Source organism: Opisthocomus hoazin, chromosome 3 (genome assembly GCF_030867145.1).
Source record: "Opisthocomus hoazin isolate bOpiHoa1 chromosome 3, bOpiHoa1.hap1, whole genome shotgun sequence".
Lineage (NCBI taxonomy): Eukaryota > Metazoa > Chordata > Aves > Opisthocomiformes > Opisthocomidae > Opisthocomus > Opisthocomus hoazin.
Genome location: NC_134416.1, coordinates 59178255 through 59200742, shown reverse-complemented (window position 1 = coordinate 59200742; position 22488 = coordinate 59178255). Strand labels below are relative to the sequence as shown.

The 22488-nt window shown below is 38.9% G+C and overlaps 1 protein-coding gene across 11 annotated transcripts in view; it reads right to left on the bottom strand.

Moving 5' to 3' along the window:
- PTPRM (protein tyrosine phosphatase receptor type M) overlaps positions 1 to 22488 on the bottom strand; it is a 499856-nt gene that overhangs the window by 151961 nt on the left and 325407 nt on the right. For all 11 annotated transcript variants that reach the window (XM_075416445.1, XM_075416446.1, XM_075416448.1 and 8 more), the window contains one exon: positions 6711 to 6843. In XM_075416445.1, coding sequence (XP_075272560.1) covers positions 6711 to 6843 — 133 coding nt within the window. The remainder of the gene's footprint in view (positions 1 to 6710; positions 6844 to 22488) is intronic.

The window sequence follows — 22488 nt, the reverse complement described above, 5'->3', positions numbered from 1 at the left end:
GATTACACCTCAACTGCATTAGGAATAAGAATATGAACTTCTAACATGGTGTTTGAAATTTACTGATGCAGAATTTCCAAACATATTAAGTAGCTTCTCTTCCTGTCATAGTACCACAGAATCTTTGGACATCCCTTTCTTAAAGAAATCAGTTCTGCCATTGACAGAACTACAACTTGTTTCAGAGGGGAAAAATCCACAGCCTCAGCTTTTTTAATAGCTCAGCTTTTTTAATAACCTTTTAAATTTTGAAGAAAAAATTACTTCTTGCCATGAAATAAGGCTGTCCTTGCTGGCTAAAACTATTTTGGTGGTATTTCCCCATGTGGCAGAGGAAAAAATAAGAACTGATCCTGTATCCCTGTTATTTCTGCCCACATGAATGTCGTAAAGAAAAAGTTGGAGACTTAGTACCACCATCTTGAGAAACATGGACCCAGCCAGTCTTTCCTGCATTCCCTCTTGCACAGCCAGATCCTCCACCCAGACATGCTCTGTATGAGCACAAAGCACAGAAGCTCTCCAGCTACGCTCCTGTGCTCTACCTCTCTCCCTCCCTCAGTTATAAGCCCACTACAAGCAGGACTGCAACTCTCCAAAAGGGGCAAGTTCCAACCTAAATGAATTCCATATATTGACTGCAATCTTGAAACATCTCTGAGCATAATGTCAAGTAGTATTCACGTGTTGGTAAGATAAAAGATTGAGAGGAACCATCTGGGCATTTGTAATTTTTACAGCACATTGCATACAGCCCATGGACTACAGAGAAAACATGTAAACAGGCCTTACAAAGGACTGTAACTAATGTTAACTTGCCTCTAGCTACATGCTTCAGGCATCCCTTTGAAAACTAGGCTTTCATCAAATTTTCTCTCTCATCTTCTTTGTGTGAAGATGCTGTTAGAAACATTTCCCAGTTTTTGTTCATATTTTTCTAATGCAAACAGTATTGTTCAAACACAAGAGCCCAGATACTGAATATTTAATCACATGGCACATCCGCAAAAATGCACACCTGTTAAAGTTGAGTTTTAAAAGATATCTAAGAACAAAGTAAGGGGAAAGCTGCAAACCAGTTATAAGCTTCTTCCACCAGCACATACCCCATTGCCTTCAGTACGGAGCACAGGATCAGGTCCTATCAAAGCAGATCAACTTACCTGCTCTATTAGCAAAGGGATGTTTTCCGCTTCAGGCATAATTATATCTCACCCCGCCCTTCTTTTCAGAATTACTCATTCTCTCACTTTCATTTAGAATCTCATGGCACTGCCAAACCTGTTTCTTGCCATATGTTGCCATGACAGAGATTTAATGTAATTAGTACAAATGTTCTCATACTTCTAAAAGACGTATAATAATTTCAGAAACAACAATAAATACAATTAATCAGTGAAGCACTGCTGGTACTTATATGCAGAATTCTGCCAAATATGTTAGAGAGATAAATCATTCCTTATTAAAAAAACGCTGAAAATCCAGGAGCTTAAATATCCCATTAAAAATTTGTATAAGATCAGAAAACTTAAAAGTCTCAAGCTTCAGTTATTTTTATGCTGCTACAGTTGTGAGATTTTCTGTATGAAAGTCCTTGAAAGTCCTTGAAAGAGAGCACTGTGGATTTTGACTCTCAAGAATACCAGATACTGAAAAAAACAGGTAAGAAGAATAAATTAAAGACCTAGAGAAAGTTTTAGACTTGCAAGTCCTCAGGCCTCATGCAAAAACACCATTCATAACTGAGAAGATTTAGCTTTTTTAAGAAATATGGACAAGTTCTATTTTACTTCCTACATAATGGATACAAACTTACTCTCTTTCTATGTATGAAAAGCCTTCTTCTGTTAAAGTGGGTGACACACAGATCTTGGCCAACTTTGGCCAAATTTTCTTCTGTGCATGGCTCTTCAGTCACTTCCCACTAGAGAGGTTATTTTATCTCAATAAACTGTTTCTGTGTATAGTGACAACATGAAGCACTTTTATATCCTTCAGGACTGAAGACATAAAAAAATTTCATAAATATCACTTGTAGAATAAAAGCCCCACTATAAAATTTATCAAAACGAACACAGCTGGCTGCAGAAGGATTGTCCCACTAGAAGGGAGAACTGGAACTGTCTAATTACCACAGTGATTTCTTTCATCGTCTCTCTTTTGCAGCTGGCCTAGAGGGAAAAACAAGGTTCAGAGGTAGTACTGGGAGAAGACTGGAGTTTTCCTTCAGACTTATTATCTCCAATTTCTATTCTAACTGCTTGAAATTGTTTGCAGAGATGTATAACTGAACAGCCTGATTTGCTATCAGGGAATGGGACCAATGCATTCCCAGCCCAGCTCCACGGAGTGCAAAAGCCTTCCTTACCCACTGCCAAGAACCAGGGTCTCGGAGTTAAACAGATGTCACAATTACATACATTAGAAACTATTGGGAGGCTCAGGTGTAGACAGCTGAAAACAGAAATTAAAGATAGGCAAAGGAAAATAACCTTTTTATGGAGAAACGCAATGATCAGAAAAATCTCATTCTACAACTGAAGAAAAGCCAACGTAATTAACTTTTAATAACTACTTCCTTACTGCACTCCCACTGCAGCAACAAGATGGTAGCCTCGAAAGAAACAGCTGCCCCAAAGACATATACACTTTTAAGCAAACCTTGGACCAATAAATGTAATTAACTAACTTCTGCATATTTTTTAAACTTAGCTGAAACAGAATATAAAAGAAAAATTAAAAAGAAAAGAGAAAACAATAAAGCAGTAAGGTTCTGATTTTTCCAAGTCTTGATTTAATTGCTACTGCTTTTCCAAAGGTTGTGGGAACAGTTCTCTCATTTTCACTGCTCTACTTTGAGCTGACCAAAAAGTGAACTTACTTTCTGCATTTTTTATTTTTTATTTTTTTATAAAGTCCTGTGCAGGTATATCAAAGACTGGCAGACATCAAGGGCCTTGCCTGAGATTTAATATTCAGGTTCAGATTCAAAATCCCCTTTATTGTGGAACAATGTTGTGGAAACATGTATTGGTTGCACTGACTTTGTGTTAACTCTTACGTGAGAGATTCAGAGCGCAGCCGAAGCGAGGAAAGCCTACTGGCATTATGCTGACTTCACAGAGAAGAATCATCTCATTGATATGACCACATTGGTAATTAGGAATAGCTTGCAGGTTCCTGGTCTACATTACATGACATCTTTATGCAGGAATGTGGTTGAATGGATAAAGAAAAGACAGAACCGAGCAGATAAGGAACTCTGAACAACCAAGTCGGGAGAAAACCAGGAAAGCACGAACAGTCTTCCCCCAACCCAGGTGACAAGCACACAAACCTGGTCTACTTCAGTTAAAGACTGAGTGTCCACACAGAAAATGTTCTAGTGTCCATGATGTTCCTACCCCCACTAGGGACTACATACTGTACACTGAAGAGTTAGGCCCCCTAATCTCCCTGGTACCCAGTTTATAGTATAACTACTTCAGCAGACCACTATATAGTAGAAGTTAATAATGACGCCTAATGACTATTGCTACTTACAGAACTTCTCTACCTACCGCTTTGACAGTGACCATATCCAAAGCATGACCGTGCTGCATTGAAAACTCTCCTCTGAATATTGGTCTTGTCTATTTGGCTACAGAATTACAAGTCAAAGAGGCTGATCTGTGAAAATCTGTGGTGCCTGGCACCAGCCAAGCAAAGAATGGTTGCTGGATGAAACGAGGTGGCTATTAAAGGAACATGTTGGACAAAATCATGGTTCTCACATACAGTAAACTCGCTTTCCAAATCTCTTGACAACGGAAAGAAATGGTTTGAAATGAAGTTAATCTAGCACTGTGAAGCCCCAGAGACAGAGTAAATTTAATCTACTGGTAGCAATCTGGAGATCCAGTCTACAAGGACCCACTTCTGTGAAAGAATGAGTAACAGAGAGTATATGCCTTGGAATATGCCTTGGGATAGCTCAGTGTGACTGGGATATTGCTGTAGCCAACTCCAAGCCAGGCAAGTTTCAGAGCATGTAGATTCAGCATGGTGAAACACAGCATTGTAGCCCAGAGTCTGCACACAGAAGTGCAGAGAGGAAAGTGGTTCTCAGGGGAAAGGTGTCACTGAATTGCAAGGTGCTATTTTACTTTTCACTCAGATCTTTACTCCAGCAAATCTCCTGATAAAGTAAATGAAATAAAATCATCAAGTGCAGTAGTCAAACGATGCTAGCTTGATAAGATTGTTTCACAAAGTAGCACCTCAAGTATCATAAAATTGCAAAACCACCACATTACGCTAAGCTTGCAGCATGATTTATACATTTTCTTCAAATGCATAATGTATACACAGTAAGTGAACCAAGGTGAAACCATAGGGGGTCTCAGTAGCATAGTGAATTAATGCACCAATAACAATCTATTGAATAATTGTTTCATCTTTTGCTTAAGTCATGAGTGTAATTGTATTCAAGACCTTCTATGCCACAGCATCTGCTTTAGAGGTCTGGGACACAGCACACCTATCTCCTGAAATTCTCATTAAAGCTTAGTCACATTCTGTTACACAGATGAACCACTCTTACTTTTTAATATTCATTTCAACTCATTCCACAGTTTGCTTTGTTCAATGCTGCAGCATCATTCTGGGATATGTTTAAGTTACCGGTATCACTCTTTCTGTACTACACAATGAAATTGTATGTATTTGGTAACAGAGTTCCTGGATTTGTACTTTCAATAGTTTCATCTCTGTCACAAGCAAATTTATTTCAAACCCCAAAGAAGCTCACTTAATGCACTTTTCTTCTAACAACAGAATTATGAATACTATGAATAATAATTACTGTGCCGTAGTAGATGGAAGAAATTAAGTATCCTTTTGCATTAACATGCAAACACTTAGGATTTGAGCCTTCCTGCCTCTAACAACTAGATTATCAAAGAGCTTTTCCCTGGAGAATGAAGCAAGACCTGGTACAGCATCCATTTAGTCAGAGACCCTGACACCTTATTTACTTTGAAACTATCTGGATAATTTTGCAGCGCTCTCCCTTCAAGACTAAGAAGAACTTGTCTCCCTTGGGTGAATATATTCTACCTTTAGTGCAATTACTTAAGCAGAGGCTCAGAACTGGAAAAGAGACAGAGAGCGATGAATGCCAGTCAGGAATTGTGCGAAGAAGGATTGGCCAGACAGCGTGAGAAGCCTTCCTCCTTGCATGCCAAGTGCTGTCTGGCCCTAGGGAGGAGTTTGGGAGTTCAACTGTTAAAATTGAAGGCATGAATGATGCAAGAAATCAGAAGTGGGAAGAAAAAAGTACTGCAAAGTCAGAACAGATTTTAACTCCGCTACACTGTACTTCATTGACAAGATTTGGTTACTGGGTCCATTTCATTGTCCCAGCCAGATGCACCCTGTGACCTAGGTCTCAATGTCCCCTGTATGGCAGCTTTTGACTGCTCCACCTACCTCTTGTCGTGACCAGGCCCTCAGCCCTGGCCACAGCTTGCCTTTCTCTGTATCGAGCCCTTCTAACTCATGGCCCTGCTTCTGTCTTCAAGGAGAGTGAAAAGCAGCTACTTCTGTTGCCTGCCCTGAGGCACTGTCGGGCAGCTGCTCCTTAGCTGTGCACCTCCACTGTTCGTATTCTGGAACAATTTCAGGCAGCTCAGGGGTTTGGACTATCTCAGACCTGCCAAACTAGTTAACATGCAGTTAAATCCCATAGAGCTGGGATGAGCAAAATCAGTCCAAGATTGCTCTCCAAGGAAGAAAAAGGGATAACACAGGGTGAATGGCAAGGAGGCGAGGAGTTATGGCACAGTCAGAAGACTAGGGCAGATGTGGAAGGAGAATTTGTGACTCGGCCCCTTTACACAGCTCTCACACATTCCCAACCCCATCTCTACAGCTGCAAATCTTGCATCGCTCAGGATACAGCCAAAAACCATAATTCTGTTTGCTAATGAATTTCTCCCAATCTAGACCTAGCTTCTACCATCACACGGACATTTTCTTACCCATGCCACCTCCCCAGCTATGAGATATTTTTCCTTCTATTATTTTTCCTTTTACAGTGTCGAGAAAGGCAACCAGGTTTAAAAGCCTTACAATTCTAACATTGTAGCAGTTTTCAAATGATTATCAAAGCAAAATAATCTCTGTGTGTGTGTGTGTTGAACCAGCATTTGGAAACACTCAGCACCATTGTGACATTTTCATTCGTTTTCAGGGAATGAAATTTATGCAGAACAACGTAGACCCCATTCTTCACACAAATTACCTTCGTTCTAATGCCTGTTTGACTGAGGATTTCATTTACATTCACGAATGAAACTACACCTAACTTTCAGCTGATCTGTTGAATAGAGTGGAGACTCACACTTTCAGGATAGGGATACTATTCTATTATTAGAGTCCATCATGCAGTACTAATGCATAAAGTGCTAGAATCATTAACCTCAAGTTGTTTTTCTTCTATAACAAAGTCACAAACATTAATTCATAGAAAATGCTGTGGGATGAAACAGACACTGTGGTTTTATAAAAACCCAACAAAGCTTTGGGGGTGGGAGGGAGCAGTACTTCCTAAACTCTGTGGCAAAGGGCATGAAGGTGGCTGGATACTTTTGCCAATATCAAACTGAGAATTGCTGTAGGAGATGCTGTGATATGAATATGTACATAGAAAACATCTACTAATTGCTCACCTTTTCTTCATTACCAGCACGACCCCCAGAAATATAATGACGAACAGCAAGATGCCTGCAATGACTCCAGCAATTTTAACAGTATGGTCGGTCTGCTTCTCAGGCTCTGGGTCTGGTTTTCGAGTGGCAGCCCCTATGGAATCAGTAAAAGGAAAAGAGGAGAGAGAAAAAGAATAAGGATGTTATCCTTTCAATGTTTACACCTTCAACCTACCAATGTCATTAGTCTTATCCAGGGCCAACGGATATCAATGCTTGGTCTTTTAAGAAAAATTGCTGCTTCATATGCATTGACAGGAATATAATTTTTCATATTCTTCCATGACATTTTGCAAGACCACAACACAGGTGGGATACCACTGCCAGCCCTGACCCTGTTCTAAGAGCCTCTTCACAGATTCACAAATTTCTATATTTTTATTATCTGTGCTGGCTTCCTTTTCTTTCTGCCATTTAGAAACTTGCTAACAACACAATAACTATCCTAAGCCTTTATCCAAATTTGATTTGCTGGAACATTTTCCTCAATTATTTTTCATAAATGAAGCTGTAATTCCATAACATATTAGCTTAAACACCTGGAAAAGTGAGATAAGCTCATTTACCATGCATTTTACCCGAAATTGTTTTTTACACAATAGACTTTTTTTTTTTTTTCCTTTGGAAATCTAAATCTAGGTCACATCTGGTAGGCAAAAAGACTCCTTCTAAGCAATTTATTCACAAAGTGGGAAGCAGTTGATGATCACACCACTGGCACCCACATTTAATATCTGTTTAAACGAGATAACCAGTGCCTTACAGCAGCTACTGTCTTAGCTCTTCCAGCTTCTCCATTTAAAAAAAATAATATCATTTGTACTGTTTACTGTATAATGTGATGGAACGTCAAATCCATGTCTGATGAAATATCCATTTCCTCTACTAAATGAGGTCAGGATGAAAAATGTTAAGGAAGCAACTTTCAATTCACTAAACTGATTTTATTTTTTTTATGGACTTCCATTTTTTTTTAATAAAAATGTGACAGCATTCATCATTTGAGGCACAATGCCATAAAGCGGACACAGGAATTTATGGATCACTTCTGCTTTAGCTTTTTTGGGAAGGTAGAAGGAAGACTAAAGCCTAAGTGAAGCATAAGACTTTAAGACCACATTCTTATCTCACTGTCTGGGTTTCACAGAGGATTTTGAAAGCACCAATTAAATTTTACTTGTTTCTCCACTTCCTTTTTTTGGAAAAAAAGCAAATTAGTGATCAATTTAGATGCAGAGATATTTTCTGAAAAGCACAATGAAAATATTTCCAATGTTTCTTCTAGGTTGTAACCAGAATATTCTAAGATGGTGAGCACTTCTGAGTTCCTACAGTTACAATTTATGCCTTCATCCTCAAAACTCCTTAACAGCAGGAATGCCAGGAGAACCTGGCAATCTGTATTGCTGCTAGAAAAAGTGATAACCTTTAATCAAAATATATCTAGAGCTAACTGCAGGAACCACTTTCTTTGAGAAATTCTGGCCACGGTACTTCATGTGAGTGCTACGTCACAGATGATCTGCTGCCTGTTCCTGTGCCCAGTCCCACCAGAATATTAATTCAATTGCAACACACTGTATTGCTAATACATAATATAATTCTGAATTAGTAAAATTCTTACTTTGTATGATTAAAGGTAACAGAATCTGGCTCTGTATTTTAGTCAATGCAGATGTATAAAATTCTATTATAAACAGTTCTAATTTTATTTTCCTTAAGTCACATATAAAAAATTTTGTTAAACTCTGTATTGCTGTGATCTGCATGGCACTTACAAGTGTAGCGGATATTTAGGGGACATCCTGAGTATCTTTGTGCAAAAGGCAGCTGTTGAGTTGAATTTGGCAAACGGGCAGCAGTGAATCAAGTATGGTGCAAATGGTAAGACATGATAAGGACTTCACAGTCCTCTTTTAAATCTAAAACTCATGCAAGGAAGAATGCAAAGCCAACAACAGCAATATCTTTTTAGACGTAATTTCTAAGACTGGTTCCTTCCAAAGTCTATTCTTCATTATCTCCTTGAGGCTATGTCACCCTACCGGCATACTCATTGGTAACGCCTTCTTAAAATCAAATTGTGCCTTATAGTCTCATTGCTTTTGTTAAGGCTTCCACTGCTAGTTTTGGAATCATGAAAGCTAAACATTAAAAGTAAGTGAAGGCAGCTTTGCTACATTTTCACACAGAACTCCCAACTATCCGATGTGTTTTATCTCAGTGTCGTGTCTCTCTTTGAAAGCACAGGGTCCTCTCTTCAGTGGAACTAGCTAGACTTACACTATGCAGATGAGATAATAGCAAAATCGTATTCACAGCACACATTTTCTGCACATCACGGAACGCAACTTTCATGAAATGCCTTCAATGACAAAAAGCATTACTCTGTTGGGAGTCGTGGACAACCTGGGGAATCCACCGCTACTGCAAATTCTCCAAAAAAAAGCCTACTCAATAAGAGATACAGAGCCTAACATCAGGACACTGAAAAGTGCATGTAATGCCACCCCGAGTTAAAAATAGGGTAAAGCTTTCTACCATGACGGACTCAGCCTGACTCATAATAGAGATTGTCTTAAACTGGAAACATGATGTTTGACATGCCTTGTCAAACCTCTTATCATTCATTATTATAAAAACCCAATTATTTGCATTATCTCAGTTCTCATGGAATCACAGAATCACAGAATGTTCGGGGTTGGAAGGGACCTCTGTGGGTCATCTAGTCCAACTCCCCTGCCGAAGCACGGTCACATACAGCAGGCTGCACAGGACCTTGTCCAGGCGGGTCTTGAATATCTCCAGAGAAGGAGACTCCACAACCTCCCTGGGCAGCCTGTTCCAGTGCTCCGTCACCCTCAGAGGGAAGAAGTTCTTCCTCATGTTCAGACGGAACTTCCTGTGCCTCAGTTTGTGCCCATTGCCCCTTGTCCTGTCACTGGGCACCACTGGAAAGAGCTTGGCCCCATCCTCCTGACACCCACCCTTCAGATATTTATAAGCATTTATTAGGTCCCCTCGTGGCCTTCTCCAGGCTGAACAAGCCCAGCTCCCTCAGCCTCTCCTCGTAGAGAGGAGAAAGGGTCCCTCGGCGCGAGCCTCTGCTCCAGAGCCCTTCACCTTCAGTAGCTTCTCCTTTAGTTCCATTCAGCATCTCATTCATTTCCTGACAGAAAGTTGCTCCTTTCTTGGTGTCAGTGGGTTCCAAAACCCACTTGGGTAAACAAACCAAATTTGCCAACTTTCACCTTTCTCAAGCATCCCTTGAATCTTTCAGCATTAGAAATTCTGGATCAATTTTCTTCATTTTATTTAATGTTGTTTACTCCTTTAACATACCTCAGTTTTTCTACAATCGGATTTTTAAAACATTGTTGTGTTCTACCCCGTTGTTTCTCCCCTTTAGCACCCTGTTGGGTTTTATTTCAAGATCAGATGGACACTGAACAGGTCACTGGTGCACTGTTTATACAGTGAAAGCTGCATCCATTTCTCCAGTGCAGTGTTCAATTTGGAACCCTTTACAAGTTAACAGTCATTCAAACTTATCTCTGATGAACACTACGTAGTATTTATCAAGACTGAAATTTGAGTTGGTACTACCTCTTCAGTTTGCTTTTGTTCCTCACAGTCCTGTGTGAATCCTGCGAACCCACATCACCTAGCATCACACTCGAGAGCTGCTGCCGCAACACTGACTCTTCCACATATTTAACAGACATACTGTACAGCACATAATATTAAACCCTTCAGCGCATTAGCTTCGATACAAGCTGACAGTTTGCTTCTCTCTGGTTTCTGTCTGATAGGCAGATTTTGATCCAGAGTAATATTTTTCTCTCACCTCATAATTACTTCTTAACTGACTTTTAACCTACAGCCACATAGGCAATTGCCCTGGCACCATGGAGAGAAAGGTGAACTGTGTGCAAGGGGATGGAAACAGCTAGGGGCAGTAGTACTGAAATTCATTTTGCCACCTAATAAACTGCAATGTCAATTTGTGCTTTTAGTTTTGTGTGTATGTTTTCAAATGAGATTTGGAAAATTACTACTGCAAGTCTAAAAAAATGATGCCATGGTTTCTTTTTCACTCTGCTGTACTGACACATACTAAAAAAGATAAGTGAAATGTAATCTTTCTTTACAGCAATAGTGTTAACTATACACCATTGTATCATGATACTATAGTCCTGGTGGTTTATTCTGCTTATCGCTGTTGTTTCAATCAGTTTGTCTGACATATAGCCATTTTTAATTTCCTTGATCACCCTACAGCCTTTAAAAATACATAGCTACAAGACTAGTGGAGTTCTGTATCTCCAGCAAAATACCTGCTTTTAACGACAGACTGTACATTGTTGCCAAAAGCTGAGCTAAGCCCTTCAATGTCCTCACAACACTGGACCTAGTGACTTATTTGGAATTTTTTGTTCATTTTACTTTTAAGCTTTTGGTTCTACCCTTGCACACAGAAGCCTGACTAAACCTTGCACAGTAACCTCACTTCTGTTTCCTTACTGAGAGCGTCTGGGCTAGCGGAGTTAGAAGAATCAAGGCCAAACTGATACACACACTGTGGCCCATCTCTAGAAAGGCAAGAGGTCAGTAAAGAGCGGTGAGTACAGGGCAGCTCAAGGGAGCTGCTTAGAAAATGAAAGGACAAGGAAATGTTTCCTGCCAGTTTAGAAAGGATTAAGGTGCTGACTCTGGAAAGTCCTTACTTGATGAGAACAAACTAGAGTGCTTCCTACCAGCAATGAAAAACAGAGATACACTTATAGATAAACTCCAAGCTGCCACAAAACCCAGCAAAGTGTTTCCACAGGCTTCCTGCATTGACTAAAGTGGAAGACAATAACATTGTTTGGTTCCATACCCTTAGTTATTTACTCTTCTAATTCATCTCAGTGATTCCAATTTCTCTTTTACTTATTTATTGCCCTTTCTTTGTGGTTTTCCCTACAAGCAGCATTTCAAATGTGAAATATCTTTTTTTTCTTCACTTAGAAAAAGTGGCATTCAGCTGGCCTGATTTATGATTTTCCCTCATGGGTCCCATTTTGTTCAGTAGTTTGCAAGACCCAGTGATAAAATTTTTAAGTAGTATCCATGAAACACCTAAAGATATTATTTCACTTATTTTTGACTCTCAGATCTATTCCATTAACTTTTTCTTAATATTGGAATCGCATTTTCTGAAGTTCAGTGATTACTCTGCCACTTCTTGGCATCTTATCTCCTATTCAGACTGAGAACTGAATTATATTCTAGTTTCTAATATTTAGTGTACGTATACTGTGAATTCTTAAATTACTTCATGCAGTGAAATTTCTATTTCTGTGCCATGGGTAAAAAAAATCCCTCTCTCTGAAGAATTTCTAGTTCTCATCAGAGATATACAGGTCTGGTATTAGTGTTACAGGAATAACAGGGCTTTTCAGAAAACAGCTCTGCCATTTCCTTGGGTGGGAAATTTCCCTTTCCTTTCTCACTCAGCAGGCAGAAGTGCTGTGTTATTGATCAACCCTGAAACTTCAAAAACAAAAATCTTCTGTAGGTAGTTTATGGACAGAGAAGTTAGAGCAGAACTATTCCTCATTAAAATGGAAGCTAAGACTATTCATTGAAGGAACTAGCCAAGTAAAATATCATTCTTTTAACTTACATACAAGTGTTATTTTCTTTATCAAAACCAGTGAAAATGTTCTTCAGTAAAAGAAACGGACCTCTACCAAATTGAGCAAAACCTCTCTCTCCTCATCTCTTTGTAAATGAACAAAGTTTGGACTTGCTTTTCAATGTATATTAGCCCCTTTCAAAAAAATGTAGTTAGAAATGACTGACCTTTGTACTGAAAAGAATGATCAATGAAATAACCCTGGCTCAATAGTCTAGGAGCTGCTAGTTATATTTTGAAAGAAAGGAGTAAGATTAAAGCTGTTAGCACTAAAAACTAGCTATAAGTTTTGTCTAAAGTGATCTTTAAAAAAATCCAGATATTTCTTCTCCTATTTGATGTCAACAAAAAATCCCCTCCTTTAATCAACTAAACTCATCTCATTTTATTGCTCCCACTCAAGGCTGACCATAGTTGCTGCCTTTCTTATTTCCTTTCTGCAGCTTTAAGTTCAAAAGTTACTTGCTTGTTAAGTCTCTTGCAAGCCTCTCCTACTATATTTCATTCAGAAGTGTTCCAGTGACTGATGTAATGGCTAACTTTACAAGGCTTGAAAGTAATAATACAGTTAGTCCAGATCTTAGTTTCCACTCACATTTGAGACTAACTTGTGTTAGTAACTAGCCCATGACTTTTTTATGCAGGCAACGTGGTTCAACTATCACATCTCAGCACCTACTTTTAAACTGTTCACAGAGCGAGTCAGGAAAATGAAACACTATACCCCTCTGTGACAGCTGCACTGCGATTTGGTGGCAGAGATCACACAAAATGGTACAAGGCAGAAGAGAGGCAGAGAAGTGCGATGCCTCCTTGGAACACCCATCACCCATCACTAGGATCCTGTTGTCCCTGCCACAAAGTAAGAAGACTGAAAAGATCAGAGTGCTTGGCTTTCAAGACTCTGCCCAAGCTCTCCAAGGACAGAACAAATTACAAAGGCTATTATCATTATTACCGTCTTATTATTTGTATGATAGTAGGATCTAGAAGCTCTAAGTCAGATTGGGAGCCTCACTGTACTAAGAACAGTGCAAGCACATAGCTAAGCAATCTTTGCCTCTAAAAGCTTACTATCTAGCTGAGCTAGGTTGTAATAGGCAGGTGTAGCAATTGCAGGTGGGAGGGGGAGGCAAACACCCCTAAGAACATGCATTTGCAACACCCCAATAAATGAACACTTCTGTCCTTCCTGCTCTTTTAGCTAGCTAGTATCACTCAGCACTTCCATTTAATAACACAGTAGAAACATATCTTCAAGAGTGATTTGAAGGACAGTCATGTTTTTACGGATGACATTGGTTAAGCTGTTCCAAGGAAAGAAATAACATAAAGGTTCATAAACATTAAGGCAGGAAAAGCAGAGGTGCCAAAAATTAAGGGCTGGAGTAAAAAGCAGTATGACAAAATAAGAAAGTACACAAATATGTCTGTGCTACTGCTAGGAAAAGAGCTGCTCCACAGAGGTAGGTCCTTCGTATAAATGCCCAATGATCAACAGGAATTCCATTTCTGTATCACAGACAAAAATACACCTGAACGGGGCTCTAGCTCAAAATGTCGTTTTCTCCAGAAGTTTCCACAGCATTTCTACCCCCGTCTCCCCCACGACTGCAGAGAACTGTACCCTCATTTTTCACAGAATCACAGAATCACAGAATGTTAGGGGTTGGAAGGGATCTCTGTGGGTCATCTAGTCCAAGCCCCCTGCCGAAGCAGGGTCACCTAGACCTATTTTTAAGTCTGTAGCAGCATTACTGGTGTCACAAAAAGACAAGTCAGTCCAACGTGCTTTTTATTTGCGTTTCAAGCTCATTCCAGATGCCAGGATTTGTGACTGTCTTGGAGAAGACCCAAAACACATACAGATTTCTAGATGAAATGAATTACCACCCTGGCTAGTCTGTTTATACTGTAAGTGACTGGCATTCAATCCTCATCTGCTAGCCAGCATGTATTCTGCTAACAAAGTCTTTGTTTTATTACTCCTGGTAGAATTCCAGCTAAGGGAGAAATTTCTCTCGCCCCTTCCTCATTGTTAGCTTTCAAATCAGTGTTCCTAATTCTCCAAAACTGCACTGCTTTTTTGTCCATATGGTAGAAGTTACGAGGTGTTGTTGGGCAGGGTATAATTTGTGACAGAAGGTGGTTTTGATCAGTATTTTCACTTTTCTCTCTCTACTCCATGCCTTGAATATATTAGTTTTGTAAATGCCTCAGAGTAAGGTCTGCTTTACTTCTCTTTTTACAGTATTTTTCCCTTTCTGTTCGTGGCTTCTTTTGGAAATGCTCATGTATAAACTGTTTTTTTTCCATGGGGCAGGGATTATATTTTGTTTCTGTTTTGCTGAGCGGAGGACCCATTTATTTAGGTGTTGAAATCAAAGTATCCTGATATTTTCCTCTCCTATGACATGTTGGCGCTCACTAAATCTTTTCCTTGAATGTCTGGGAAAGAGGGAAAACAGCACTTGTATTTTAGCAGGAGAGTATCTTCTCTGTAATTTATGATCATTGGTACAATACATATTGCTGTGTACAGATCTTCCTTTCTTAAAAAAGATATCTGTACTTCGAGAAGACAACCATGATGATTTGGTACATTGTTTACTGGGTGTTTTTTAAATGCAGGAAAAAACAGCCTTGTTAAAAGATCTATGCTAAGAAGGGACTATCACAATAAGGCTCCACTGTGTAACAATAATTATGAATTATTAATTTTGTTTGTGATATTCTTTACGAAACAGTAAATACAAGTGACAAAGAACTGTATGAAAAGAAATGCAAAGATCTACTTCACTGATGAATATGACTCATTTAACCAACTATCAAATGAACTGCATCTCTGACTGATGGATGATTCATGTTGGTGCATGTGAGCAAAAAGACTTTTTTTACTAAACATCTGTGTTTCTGGTTGTCAGGAATAATAACATTCTTTACAAAACATGCCTAAACCAAATAAAGCTCCCACTTTGACACGTATCTTTTGGTCTCATCACAATCTATTTTTTAACAGGACTTTAATCCAGGCTCCTTAGACTGGATTTTTCTGGAGACTGTGTATTTTAAAAAAAGGGCTTACAAGAAAACAAGCTAGCAAGACTTGATAAACAGCTCATTTGCTCCTTTGCAACAAATCCACCAACCGTTCTGCCAGTTGTTTTTTTTTCCCTTTTCTCTTAATCAAGCAAACTTAAATAATTAAAATTCATAAAAATGTTCATCTCCAGTGGGCACCCAAGCAGTTGGAAGCTCTCACTCATACTGGAAGAAAGAAAGTGTAAGTCCTCGCACTTTAATAGCACTAAGATCGTTAAGAGATGTTTAAAGTATACTTAACAGCTACATCACAACCAGAAATCAATAATAAGTCTAGAATATACAGACTACTGTACCTCCTGCTTGGAAATAAATAATTTCCTAAGGAAAAAATGTAGTCTTTAGAATCTTGAGTTTTCAGCTGGCCATAAAGGGTATCCCCCCCTACTGTAGTCTAGTTTATGAAGAAAAAGATCTGGTTACATATTTGTAAGTACTCACTCTGTGTGGCCAAAGAAGCAGCCACAATGGTGCACATCACAGACCTCTATGTCAACAAAGGGAAAGGTCATGGCAGCATATTTGAAAGACAGATCCTGCCACTGAAATACAAGACAAAATCCTCCTGATGACTGCGGAAAGAAGAAACTGGGCTTCTTTACCAAGCTGCCCTCTGACTACCCAAACACAGCAAAAGTCAATATGACTTCACGAGATGCAAATTTCTCATCCAGAAGGTTGACCGAGAAGCAATGAGAACATACTGGCACCAAGTTAGCTGTACAAATGTAGGTCTCATGCTGAATAAGGATGAGGAGGTCCGAGAAAGAGGCACCAACAAGGGCTGGAACTGCAGGTGTCTCCATATTTTGAAATGTAGGGCTGGTTACCAGCTGATGCTGTGCAAAAGAGGTCCTACTTGCAGCCACTGGAAGTGCAACAGCATCTTATAAGCCTGACTTCCATGAACAAGAAGTCCTAGAGGTATAACATACAACAAGCGGAGCTTTCAGCCCTAAAACATTTGATTTTATGGTTCTCTATATATCTCAAGGCAACAGTATTTAGGGTAGAAGTATGACTCTCTCAAATTAGCTCTGAGGATATGAAAGCAGTCACTCCAGGCCGATCCTGTCCATACACAATGCATTTTCTAAGCAAGTCAGCACCACTTTCTAGCCACTCCCATATAAGTACTGGATAATTTATCATCACCCCCACCAAACACATCTGAATTTCACCTATTGCCAAAGGAGACCTCTGGGTTCAACACCAGATCTATTCTGAAACTATACTGAAAAGTGTCAAGAAATATCAGACATCCCTGAAAGTTTACTTCAAGTATCTTCTACAAACAGGAAAGGTGTGCATTTGAAGCCTGAAGAGGATTCCGCCCTCTTTAGGGGAGGTAAAATGTGGTTTTGCTAGTACTCACTTGGCCTCCACCAGGCAGGGAAGACGTGAAGTCAGATCAGACTAGTATTTCTGGAGCTGACCTACTTTGGGTGAAACTCAGCTACAGAACTAGATGTTCTTGGCACAGACAAATACAACTGTTTCATTTTTCCATCCACGAATGCAAGTGATCACATTCAGCATGGGAACTGAGTAACCTGAAGCTACGGGTAGGAAGCAGTGGCATGAGGTACTGTCTTCTGATCTTGCTGCCACTGAGGACTTAACTACAGGAACACTAATGAACAGCTCCAAATGCAAAGTCAGTGAAGACCTAGTGACTCCGCCACTAGGAGGAACAGGAGGTGGGCGTGGGGTGAGGGGCAGAACAGTGTAGTATAGGAATCTCAGTGGTAGGTCTGCACATCCATGCATTTTTTGGCCTATGCTGCTGTGGGTCATAGATGAGGCTGACATTCCTGGTGATTTCCACTACCAGCCTCCCTCCACATTACATCCCTTATGAACAGCTCTTCAGAAATCCTTCAAAAACAATCACACTCTCAGAATTTATGTATCATTACTCACTACCTACCTATTTTCTTGGAGGAAAGCATAACACAGCTCATTCTACTCAAAGATAAATTGAATTATACGTACAATGATGCACGCAGAAAAGTAAAAATATATTTGCAATATGTTTATAAAAAGCAGGAAAAAATATGCAAAACATATTTTTTAAAGCACTTCCAGAATCAACAGTGTTTTGGGGCTGGAAGGTTGGCTAGAAGAACTGGAAAGGAGAATGAGCACAAGAAAGGAAATATAATTCCACAGAGTTCTAAATCTGCCTTTGTTCCAACGCAGCGTAGCAATTCTTTTGTTTGCATTTCAGAAGCATTTACAGTATTGCCAATAAAAAACCTGTCCAAGCTGAAGCAATATTAGATGAACCAAGATTCTAGTACATGGGCAAGAATAGACTAGGACTCCTATGAATGGTTATCACTGGTTTACATTTCATTTTTCATATACTTCCTGCAGGTTTCAGGGCTTACAGAAAATTCTCCATCTGTTCTATTTAATTAAGAATGCCTTAAATAGCCATTTTTCTTGTCAGTTCTTTTCATATCACTTTTAATAACTGACACATTTACTCATAAGCAGAAGCTGTCTAATTCAATGATAGATACTGAAAAAGTGCAAAAGATAACCATTTTGTTTCAAAAAGCTTCCATGAACACTTTTTTTTGCTTCTGACCAATGACACTTTACCATTTTTCCTCTATTTCCCTTTGTGTTTCCAGTGTGAACTCAAAAGATGAAACAGAACCTGAAACTACTGTATTTCTCCTCTTGTCAGCTTGAAACCATGTGAGACAGCAACTTCCACTCACTTCTATGCGAAACTGTGACTCAACTTTCATTTGCATGGGAGTTTTCTATTTCCACAAAAACTTCTTAGTGGTCAGCAATAGCAGAAAATCAGATGAAGAGAAGAAAATGGAAGTTCAAAGTTACGGAAAAATAAAGACTTGAAAATGCACACATATATCCGAATGCCTTTCCCAGAGCTCTCAAACCATTGTATCTTGCAGTCAAACTCTCATAACTGCAGAAAAGGACATTTTCAATATAATGTCTGGAGAAGCATGTGTTAAAAACCCATCAATAACTACAGTCGTTGCTTGCATAGTGTTATTACTCCAATCAGACAAACGCAGCTTAGATATTTATTAAGATTTAACTTATTTCAAGGAATCTAAACTGAGTGAATTGCTGCAACATTATTTTGCCCAAGGTAGTATGTTCTACGTCTTTTGATTAAAGTTGACAGTATTACTCTCCTCTTTGCTGTACTACTTTATTTAACCATAATACATTTTAATGTTCACCTATACACTAACACAGAGGTAATCCATGTAATATTGCATTACACATTTGTTAAACTCTCCAGTGATACAAACACCAGATTTGCAGTTCCTAAGAACTACAGGTTATTTTACCCACAACTGGTCCCACATTTTCTTTCAAATTAAAATTGTAATTGCTTAGCATTTTATGAATACAGTCAATAACTACAGATGGGAAACGTTGAAATTCACGGTTTTTTTTAGTTACTGATGATATCTCTGAGTTTCTCTCTCTTCCCTTGTCTCTCCTTAATTTTTCATTGTGGTACATGCAAAACATGTTCTGCTTTGAACGTAAAAATCAGAGGCATATTTTTTCTTATACAGAAATGAAATAACACGCTATACGACACACACCATGCTCTAAAAATTACCTACTGGTAGTTCTGCTTTGTTTTATACTTTCCGCTTCTCTGCAGATTGCTGATGTTGAAATATTTTGGATTAGATGTGATACTGACTGGTACCACACAGATGGCAGCGACTCCTTCAGTTTCTTAACAATGTATCCTGGTCAATTCATTCATATCGTTATTTTCATGATTGGGTTTTATGTTTCCATTCTCTGTAATGAGATTCAGGAAAGTGTGTGTGTGTGTGTCCCTCCCCCCAGTCTAACCTCAAACAGCCTCACAGATACCCTCACATTAAGATTACACATTACTGAGCAAATAGGTTATTTTTCAAGCTAGGATGAATCGAACAGACTCATCTTTAGTGGCTTAAGTTAAATTTTGTTTCACTCTCTTCATGAAAGAGATATTTGACAATGACACTTGGAATCCTACTCTTCTCTCAGCTACGGACTGGAATACTCAAATTTCCAAACCAGTTCTGTACTGAAGGGATGTAACACAGCTCCTGCAGGGAGTGACTATTAACTCTGTGGCATCCAGCTTTTTAACAACTCTGAACAAAAGACAAAACAGTTTCTACAGTGCAAAACACACCTGATTAGGCTACTTGTCCTTCCTAAAGGGTAAGGAAAGATTGATACGTTCTTCTAGGTCATGGGATCTTCTCCAGCTGTTCCTTTCCCAGGTCTGTAACACCACTGGCTCTGGCGATACAGTGCTAGGGTAGCTGCTGAACCCAAGATGATGCTTGGCCAACCACAAGCATCAACGGCCGGAGCAGAACTGTTGGTATGATCCTCTGCAGTTTATCCTCCCCGCTCTCCTATTTACGCAGAAGAGCTGCAAAGGTCCCACTATCCCCAATCTAACCTGTTCAGAGTAAGAGGAGCTGAATGTGAGGAGGTCCTGAACCCCAAATCAGAGCTGCTGGCTTTTCCATGATGACTTGAACACATTCAAAACTAAGGCTGCTAACTCATTTTCAGAAAACCTTGTAGGAATTCTTATTACTGTAAAACATGAACTGGAGTACTTAAGATTGCTATTAGAATCACATTGTAACTGACTTCTAATAAGGTTCTCTGTTGTCTACAGCTGGAAAAGGCTTGTATTTATATGATGGGTTATTTCAGCATTTGTGAATTGTTATCAGCATTATTTTCAGGGCCTCTTTGTCTAACTGGTTAGCTCTTCTTCAGGTGCTTTGTGGAAAACCTACTTATGTTTAAAATCCTAGATGCTTTGGCTGCACTGTCTTAAAAACAGAAAACCTGACATTTGACTCTGTAATGTACTAGGAAAAAAAAAAGGAGAAAAGGAAACAGTAGCTCCCATGGCACTCCTGTATCCTCTTAACATTTTCTTGTAACTATACTGTTTTATAGAGGAAACTGTCACTGCAAAAATGACAAATATAACACATAAAAGAACAAAAATGGGCAATAAATCACAAGTGACACTCCAGCCCATTGAAATGCATTCAGCCAGTGCTGCAGGAAGGAGGAAGATTTCCTCTTGCTTTGCGTTCTGCCCAGCTGAGCAAGAGGACCAGAATCCTTCAACAATCGGTACAACAATCTCTGGGGCCATGATGTAAAAACAGGCTTAGAATGTCACCTTGGAGAGTCAGATCCATGCTCACTCTGCTTTCCTTGTCACTTGGCCTCGCAACAGCGTTTTAATATGGCTTTGACATTACACCATATAGGTGCTCGCTCTCCCCTGGGTAACTATCCACAGCTCCCACTGATGTAAACACTGTTCAGAATTATCAACAGAACAATAAACTCCTAAAATGGTGTGTTGAACCTGCAGACAGAAATATCTGCACATAGCTTTGTTATTACAGACAGCACTGTAGTCTCAACTAGGAAATCATGGGTTCTCCATTACCCAAAATAGCACTTCAAGTTTCAACATGTCAGAATACATCTACATCAATGTTACGTGGTTCAGGATGGAGAAAAATGAAAGTGAATGTCTGTCCAGCCCACGTTGCTATACCTCAAATGCATTGTAAAGGACAACAAACTAGATGAATAGGAAAATGCTTCTTCTCAAATTCATGCTGTTGGTTTTTGTGTTAATAAACAAACTGTGTTTTCAGTAATGCAGTATAAATCTGGAATAAATTCCTTGACACAAAAAAATTCAATGAGGTTGCGATTTAATCAATCAATGATTTCAGCTGATTTTTTTCACTGCTACAGTGGATGGCTGAGAACAGAATCTGACCCAGACTACAGCAATAAATCTTGCTATGTATTGAATACACATCTAGGAAAACTGTATATTTTATTACGCTGCTAACTTCATAAGGGAGAAGAAACCAATTGGGATTATTTTATGACTGTTTTTAACATGGTTATAAAATATGTTGCTCATCTAGACCTTAAAGTATGCAGGGTAAAAAATATTTTAGCTTTAAGATTGCCACTATTTTTTTTAAAATTCTTCCCTATTCTTAACTATCAGTTATTCTGCGAAACTTCTGACATATCTTGTTGTATCTGATTTGTACCAAGAATTACATCTATGAAGCATGTACAATATAGAACTCTTCCTTCCAGCTACATGTGTAATTAACAATGGGTAGTAAAAAGGGCATTCTATGGAAATCAGTCTTAATAATATCCAGTAGAGTAGTGGCTGCTCCACTAAATCACAAATGGAAATACTTTAATTTAAATATAAGTGGCTCAAACATATTTCAACAATTAAGAAAATGCCTGAAAGAATGAACACCCTAATCATAATTCCAAGCATGCTATTTTATCAGAATGCAGACAGAACAAAATATATGAAGGCCAAGTGAATACCAAATATGGCCAATTTAAACCTATTACATGAAGTGTCTCTTACAAAACAGTGAAGCAAACAGCAAATGCTTTCAGGCTTTCTCAAAATCATGCATTTGTTCTTCAATTTTAAAGTCAAGATCATACCGTACCTTATGTATGTGATGTTTTCTGTTAATTTTCTACATGATTTCAACTATACTGTTAAACCATATTTGTTTATGAAAACATGGAGACGGTATCATGAGGACTATTATGCTTCATGTGTACATAGTCTTTTGTCTTGGCTGACAGATGTTAGATAGTTAAATATTCTCCCTATCTGTTGGAGGATAGGGTCAATCGAGTGAATTTCAAGTTAGTTACTTTTTGTAAGATTAACATCGAAAGATAACACTATCCCCCAAATTTGAATACCTTATTTACCAAGTCCCTGAATCACTGATAATAATGTATTCACTAATACTAGCAACACTAATTTGCCTATTTTGGCTTGTAAGAATCAAAATCACACAGTCACCTCTACAGCATGTTATATTATACTATAACACA